Source organism: Penaeus japonicus, unplaced genomic scaffold (assembly GCF_977035675.1).
Source record: "Penaeus japonicus unplaced genomic scaffold, GWHDUDI00000001_assembly GWHDUDI00000003, whole genome shotgun sequence".
Lineage (NCBI taxonomy): Eukaryota > Metazoa > Arthropoda > Malacostraca > Decapoda > Penaeidae > Penaeus > Penaeus japonicus.
Window position 1 is genome coordinate 1,771,580 of NW_028234405.1, and position 8,601 is coordinate 1,780,180.

General features: G+C 44.6%; 1 protein-coding gene across 1 annotated transcript in view; it reads right to left on the reverse strand.

The window, feature by feature from the left end:
• tkv (serine/threonine receptor kinase thickveins) overlaps window positions 1-8,015 on the reverse strand; it is a 39,022-nt gene extending 31,007 nt beyond the window's left edge. Inside the window, exon 1 of the mRNA XM_086554530.1 lies at window positions 7,847-8,015. Coding sequence (XP_086410656.1) covers window positions 7,847-7,937 — 91 coding nt within the window. The 5' untranslated portion in view covers window positions 7,938-8,015. The remainder of the gene's footprint in view (window positions 1-7,846) is intronic.
• Window positions 8,016-8,601: the final 586 nt, after the last annotated feature.

Genomic DNA, 8,601 nt, shown 5'->3' on the forward strand with positions numbered 1-8,601 from the left:
AGCGGGAGGCGAGGGAAAGTAGGGAGGGAGCGAGGGGAGCGAGGGGGATGTGGACCGGTGAGGGGGTAGCGAGGGGTGTGGGAGGGAGGGAGAGGGAAGAGGCTATTGGGGGGGACAGAAAAGGAGAGGGGAGGGGAGGGGTGGAAAGAAAAGAGAAGAGAAGAGAAGAGAAAAGGAGAGAAAGGAAGAGAAGAGGAGGGAGAAGAAGGGAGAGGAGATTAAGAGAGCAATATCTGCCAGCAGGTGAAGGAAGGCGGCAATAAAGTGAACGAGACATTAACATACAGCGGATAAGGAGGCGAAAGAGAGGGGATAGAAAACTCATGCAGGAAACGCGATGGAAAACGCATCAACTGTGTGTGTGTGTGTGTGTGTGTGTGTGTGTGTGTGTGTGTGTGTGTGTGTGTGTGTGTGTGTGTGTGTGTGTGTGTGTGTGTGTGTGTGTGTGTGTGTGTGTGTGTGTGTGTGTGTGTGTGTGTGTGTGTGTCTGTGTGTGTGTGTGTGTGTGTGTGTGTGTGTCGCGCGTGTGTGTGTGTGTGTGTGTCGTGTGTGTATGTGTGTGTGTTTGTTTTTTTTGTGTGTGTGTGCTGTGTGTGTGTGTGTCGTGTGTGTGTGTTGTGTGTGTGTGTGTGTGTGTGTGATAGATTGTGTGTGTGTGTATGGTGTGTGCGCGATATGTGCCTGTGTTTGTTGTGTGTGTGAGTGTGGTGTGCTTGTGTGTGTGTATGTGTGTGTGTGTGTGTGTGTGTGTCTGAGGTGTGTGTGTGTTTTATCGTGTGTGTGTGTGTGTGTGTGTATGTGTGTGAGGTGTGTGTGTGTTGTGTGTGATGTGCTCGGGTGTGTGTCGTGTGTGTGTGTAGTGTGTGTGTGTGTGTGGTGTGCTGTCATGTGTGTCTGGTGTGTTGTATGTGTGTTTAGTGTTGTGTGTGTGTGTGCGCGTGTGTGTGTGCGTGTGTGTGTGTGTGTGTGTTGTGTCGTGTAGTTGTGTGTGTGTTTTTGTGGGATATGGTATGTATGTGTATGTATGTGTATGTTATGTTTTTGTGTGTGTGTTAGTGTGTGTATATGTTGTTTTGTGGAGCTTGTGTGTGTGTTGCTCGTGTTGGTTGTGTGTGTGTGTGTGTGTGTGTGTTGTGTGTGTGTGTGTGTGTGTGTGTGTGTGTGTGTGTGTGTGTGTGTGTGTGTGTGTGTGTGTGTGCGTGTATGTGTGTGTGTGTGCGTGTATGTGTGTATGCGTGTGCGTGTATGTGTGTGTGCGTGTGCGTGTATGTGTGTGTGCGTGTGCGTGTATGTGTGTGTGCGTGTGCGTGTATGTGTGTGTGCGTGTGCGTGTATGTGTGCGTGCGTGTGCGTGTATGTGTGTGTGCGTGTGTGTGTATGCGTGTGCGTGTATGCGTGTGCGTGTGCGTGTATGTGTATGTGCATGTCTGTTCGCGTGTGCGTGAGTGTGAAAGCGCGACTGTGCTTCTGTACGAAGTAACGGAAGTGGTAAGGGAGAGCGGGAGAAACGGCGAGGGAGGGAAGAGCGATAAGGCCCAGCGGGGAAGGAGGCAGTGAGGAGGCAGTGTACGTGTCAACATCTCCTCCTCAAGGCAACCTATTTGGCGCAAAGACAGATATCAAGACAGCGGATACATAATAAGATCTATGAACACAAACATACGGCAAAAAAAAAGGTATCGACTGGTGGTGAAAGGAAATGCTCAAGGAGGAAAAAGAAAAAAAGATAAAAAAAAAAAAGTTTTCGAGCGTTCAGAGACCGAAAGGTCCCAGGGTTCGTCCCTCTTAAGGTCACATGCGATTGTCGTAAGGAAGACCCCTGATGAGAGAGAGAGAGGAGAGAGATTGAGAGAGAGAGGGGCTGATGAGTTGTGAGAGAGAGGAGAGGGAGAGATGGAAGGGAAGGAAGAGACGGAGGCGGATTAGACAAGCAGATGGAGGAGAGATGAGCGGGGGAGGGGGGGAACGGAAGAGAAGAGCGAGAGGGACGAGAGGGGCGGAATGAGGAGACATCGGGCAGGAGAGAGTGAGAAGAGAGAGACTGAGTAGAGGGGAGAGCAGAGCCTGGATAGGGAGAGGGGAGAGAAGAGATGAGAGAGGGAAGAGGAGAAGGAGGAGAGAGTGGGGAGAGAGAAGAGATGAGTGGGGAGGAGAGAGAGGGGAGGACGATGAGAGAGAGGGAGGAGAGAGAGAGAGGCGAGAGGAGAGAGAGAGAGTGGGAGGAGATAGAGGTGGGAAGGGAGAGAGAGAGAGAGGGAGTGAGGGAGGAGGGAGAGGAGAGGAGTGAGAGAAGTGAGAGAGGAGAGAGAGAGAAGGAGCGCGAGAGGAGAGGGACTGGAGGAGGAGAGAACCGAGGAGAGGAGGCGGGAGGGAGTGGAGGAGACTTTCACAAGAGAGGAGAGAGAGAGAGAGGAGAGAGAGTGGGAAGAGTGGTGAGGAGCTGAGGAGAGGAGAGGTGGGAGAGAAGAGGGGGAGGAGAGAGGAGAGGGGAAGGAGGAAGGAGGAGGGTGGGAGGAAGGAGTTGTGACGGAGGAGAGAGGAGAAGAGAGAGAAGAGGATTGAGAGAGAGGGATGGAGAAGAGAGGGGATAGAGAGGGGAGAGAGAGGCAGATAAATGGGACTGAGAGGGCAGAGGCGGGAGAGAGATGTGGAAATGAGAGAGAGAGAAGGGGAGGAGAGAGGAGGGAAGTGAGGAGATGGGGATGAAGAGGGGAGAGAGAGAGAGCGTATGAGTTAGAGGAGGTGGAGCGTAGTGATGAGAAGTGGAGTAGAGTGGAGAGGGAGGTTGGAGAGAGCAGAAGACGGGGGAATGTGGGAGTGAGAGAGGAGTGAGAGTAGACGGTGAGACGGGAGAGGGAGGGAAGAGATGAGGAGGAGGGAGGGAGCGAGAGAGAGCGGGAGACGACGAGATGAGAGATGACCACGTGAACGGAGGGTGAGACAGACATGCCCCGAGCTAGTCGATCTGAGGAGAGAGAGAGACGAGCCCGAGATTGCTCGAGAGAGAGAGAGAACCGTACCGACGAATGACTGAGAGGAGACGAGGAAAATTTTTCCTCCTGGGAGGGGCGGCGGCATCCTGGGTTGCCCTCGCGATTAAGGGCCGTCCTTTGCCCACCCCCTGCCCACCCTCCCCTCCCACCCCCAGACTCCCTCCCCTCTACCCTCCCTCCCTCCCTCCCTCCCTCTAGACAACAAGCACGCCGCGGTCTCTGTTTACTCTCTCACAAGACATTCCCTAACTTGTGCAAAAGGAGAGACGTCTTCTTGTTGTCCGTCTTCATATGACCCACGAAGAAAAGATGTCACTCTTACAGAAGAAAAAGCGAAACAAAAAAACAAAGAAGACGAAGACGACGACGAGGAGGAAGAAAAATGAGGAGGAAACGTCTCGGGTATCACAGCCCTGCCGATAAGGTAAACCCACAGAGAAAGGTCACATCACACACACGGACCATGCATGCTGTCTGGTCACCGCGAGGGGCATGAAGTCCGCTCACGAACCTAAGTGTCTTCCTTATTAAAAACGTCCCTGACCCACGAGAACACCTCCGATGCCACCTTAGCATCAAACATCAAACCGAGAACATCACATCGAACTCGAAACCAGTAAATAGAGCAATTAAAATTACAAAACGCACATTAAAAGCAACGAGTGAAATTGGGGGACACCGCTCGCTACCTATCCTTTACCTATCCTCTACCTATTCTCTACCCATCCTCTACCTATCCTCTACCTATCCTCTACCCATCCTCTACCTATCCTCTACCTTATAAAAACGCCTCATGGACAAGCTTCTTTCCTCTGACGCCGGCAAGTGCGACGCCGATGTGGTAAAACTCAGGTTAATTATACCACTACACTGCGTGCGATGCATCCGGTGCAGAACGTGAGAGGAGAGAGAGAGAGAGAGAGAGAGAGAGAGAGAGAGAGAGAGAGAGAGAGAGAGAGAGAGAGAGAGAGAGAGAGAGAGAGAGAGAGAGAGAGAGAGAGAGAGAGAGAGAGAGAGAGAGAGAGAGAGAGAGAGAGAGAGAATGAAACGGAGTTTGATGGAAGTCCCAGGTTTAATGACACATTAAACCTGTAACTGAAGTTAAACTTGAAATTTAGGGAAATTGCTATGCTGAAGACCTGGCGGAAATGAAGGGAAGAGGGAACGGGATTGATAGAGATTGAAGAGAATGAAATAGGATGAAATAGGATAAAATAGGATGAAATAGGATGGGATGGGATGGGATGGGATGGGATGGGACAGGATGGGATGGGATGGGATGGGATGGGATGGGATGGGATGGGATGGGATGGGATGGGATGGGATAGGATGAGATGAGATGAGATGAGATGTGATGGGATGAGATAAGATGGTATAAGATGGGATGGGATGGGATGGGATGGGATGGGATGGGATGGGATGGGATGGGATGAGATGAAATGAGATGAGATGAGATGGGATAAGATGGGATGAGATGAAATAGGATGTGACATGATAAGATGGGATGAAATGGGATGAAAAGGTGTGAAGGGGTGGGGATGGATAGGGGTGGGTTGGGGGGGTGAGGGGATGTGGGGTAGGATAAGGTGGAATATTGTGGAGTGAGTGGGAGTAGAGTGGGAGTGGAATGCTGTGGGCTGGGATGGGGAAAAGAAAGAAGAAGAAAAAGACCAAGAAAATCTCACCCACAGGACAGAATGGAAGAGTTGGCATAAAAAGAGTTGGATTAAGAGAAAAGAAAATTTTATAGAATGTGAAGACCAAAAATAATAATAATAATAATAATAATAATAATAATAATAATATAACTTGGGAATGAAATATAATTCACCATCACATAAGAACAATCCTAAAGATATGAAAAAGCAAAACCTAAGTTGTTCTCTTTATTACAAACTAGCACTTGTATGAAATCATTAAATCACCATAACCACATAAGAACATAGCAACACCTAATCAAAGTCTAATCATCCTGTAGCAATCAGTTGATAAACAATATCTCTCAGGTCCTTGTCAATGAGACGTTATTTCACTCCTGTATTTCATCGCACTGTTAAAAAAAAATTAAAAAACAATGAATTGAAGAAATTTCAAACGCACGGCCAACCCAATATTCAGCTCATCGATTTAATCATACCCGACCCAACGGCAGAGAAGACCAATGCATATCATGAAAATTTAGGGGTAAGCGGGAATGTTGATTAATTAGTTCCACACTCTACCTTGCCAAGAATGCACCTGAGGGGGTGGGAGGGACCTGGTGGGGGGTCCACAGGTCACCTTCTAACGTGCGAATCATGGCGTCTGCATGCATACTCAAAGCCACATAGTAAAGCAATACTATAAACTATGAATGGCAAAACACTATCATACTGATATAGCGGCAGAAACAAAACAAATATACAAAAGAGGGAGATTTTGGAAATTATTTTGTGCATTGTATTTTCTTTTCTTTTTTTCAATTATCTATGGAATAGGTAAGTTTTCTTGTCATCAGTTTATAATATTCCTATGATATTTTTCAATAACACATTCAGGTTAAAAACATACTGCCATAAATAGTTAAAATCATATAACTTCAATTAAAAAAAAAAAAAACTTTTAAAGTGGTTCAAGATTAAAAAAAACAAAAAAAAACAACAACTCCAAATTTCCATGAACAAAATCAAAACAAAGTGTGCCTTTGCCTTAGACCAACCTACTTGCACGATAATTAATTCTGATAACCAAAACAATAGCCACAACCTAACCGCATTACCAATTTAAACGATAGAAACAAGCCTCCTGGCCATATATGAGCACAGAAAACCATATCATTTTATTAGCCATTAGTCGTCGTAAAAATATAACAAGATCTGAAGTGTTTAGCAGCATATACAAGAAACATAAGAATAATAATAAAAAAATAAACATCCCTCTGACCTAAAAAATACTATGGTAATGAAACCATATACTCAGACCATTAATGAAACCGACAAACAATAAAGTCATAATTACAAAAACTTTGAAACCCTGAGGAAAACATATAGCAATACACATTGCGAATAAATCAAACAAATGATAAAACTGCATATCAAAAAGAAATCAAAAAAAAATATTTAATCAAATTATCGCACAATATCGCACCACACCGCACCCCACACCCTCGGCTTTTCCAGTCGTTTCATGATAAATCCTTAACACCAATCATAGATTCCATATAACCAATATAGCCTCACAGATTATATATATATATTTATATAAATATATAATATATATATATATATATATATATATATATATATAGAGTAGATTTATATATATATACTAATATATATCCTACTATAGTTACATTATACAGAATACATTTGCACCAGTAATAGGGCGTATCTACAGAGAAGATGAAAATAAATTGATCACAGCAAGCCCTCCAATAATACGTCGCCCAACATACATTCTCGTCAAAAACGCACTTTTCCGATTTACAAGAGAGCTGAGGAAAACATCAAAACAAGGAACCAAAGCCACCAACACATGAATAAGATAAGAATAAGATAATAATGGCATACGGTATTTATCCACTTAAAAACAATACACTCCATCAAATCTTAGAAAATGTTGTAATGACATAAAAATCACTTCATAATCTACAATTAAATCTGTCATATAAATAATATGATTAAAAAATTGTTTCACATAAACATGATTTCTTTTTCAGTTCCCATATTTCAAACACGCATTCAATAACAATACCGAAGACATCTTCCAAAAGGGAGTCCAGCACTATAAAAACTTATATTATATTATTATTCTATTCCTTGTACACACACACACACACAAAAAAAAATATATATATATATAATAATAATAAATAAATAAAAAAGTGCACTCACAAAATCTCGTCATCTTCGCACTGTCTTCAACATACCGTACACACAACACACGCAACTACCAAGACTTTAGAAAGACATCACAAATGAAAGCAAATCAATCGTAATTGTTACCTAGATCCTATGCGTAATTATCTTAACAGGACGGGAATCAAATTCAATGTAACCAATTCACACAATCTATTTACAACGTGTTCTCCAGTCGCATCGTATCATACGTCTTATTGGCGTGTAACTTATCCAAACGATGTTATTCTAATTGAAATTAATTGATATATAATAGATTGCATAAGGTATATAAATGAAATATCCTAAAATATCACATATATTAGAAAATCTTGTTACATCTTCCCATTCAAACTCAAGACTCGTTTTCACTTGCGATTTACAAAGAGAAAAACGCACAGAAAGTGACATGAACACCAAACATCACTTCTCACACAATTAATAATAGAAATTAAGTGTAATAGACTGTTGATCAAACAGGAAAACCATCCCATGGCAAAGACAGTACTGACAGACCTTCCAAATTCAAAAAAATCTCTCTCCCTCGGCACTACATCAAGCAACACATATCCTACCATACATACCATACATAACCTTCCACTCCAACCCCACAAACCACCCAAATCAACCCCCATTTATGCAAATACAAGACGCAAAACCAAAACCAAATCACCTCCCATCCCCAAATGAACATTTCCCTTGTGAACCAACCACCACGTGCTGTTCCTCCTCTTTCCCCTTCAACACCCCCTTCAACAAGGTCCATCCAAGCCCCATCCATCAGTAAAGAAAGAGTTAGGGTTCCCACAGGGTTTATTTTAGATCGCATTGTGATCTACCCTCGCGATTTGTTGGAGTCTACCCAGGCACTCGCAACCCAAGGAACGTAAACAATGCGCATTTCTCCCCCTACCAAGTCAACCAATCCTTCAGGAAAAAGGACACGCCGCGAGAACGACACTTCACGCAGCCCCTTACCTCCGCTGCAGAAGTATAACAGACCCAGTGACACCGCAATCACGAAATGTCGGTAAGCTCTTCTCCCAGGACTCGGGGCCATGTCGGCCATTTTTCACTAAGGTTGTGAGACTGTGACGTCACGGGAAGGCCTTGCGGTGCCGCTGCCGAAGAGAGAACTGTCGTACCTGCCTCCCGCCCGCCCGCCCGCCCGCCCGCCCGCACGCCCGCCGGGTCGGTCGTCCGGTGGCACTCGGGCCCGTGTCGACTCGTGGCATCATCCTTCATCCTTTCCTTTGCCTCCTCTCCTCTCTCGTTTGTTCCGATGCCCTGTACCCTTCTTAGACACTTTTTTTTCTGGGTTTGTGAGGATTTAGGGGCTTCTATGCCTTTTCTTATTCTTTTCTCTCGTTTTTTTCTCTGGGTTTGTGGCTCCTGTTCTTGCTTTTTTGTTTCCCCTCTTCTCTGTCTCTTTTCCTTTTCTTTCTCTCTCTCTCTCTGTCTCTGTCTCTGTCTCTCTCTCTCTCTCTCTCTCTCTTTCTCTCTCTCTCTCTCTCTCTCTCTCTCTCTCTCTCTCTCTCTCTCTCTCTCTCTCTCTCTCTCTCTCTCTCTCTCTCTCTCTCTCTCTCTCTGGACAGAGGTAACAGATAGAGAGATGGATATAAGCGCGCGCGTACACACACACACACACACACACACACACACACCACATATATATGTATTGCACTTGTATATATATATATATTTATATATATATATATATTTATATATATATA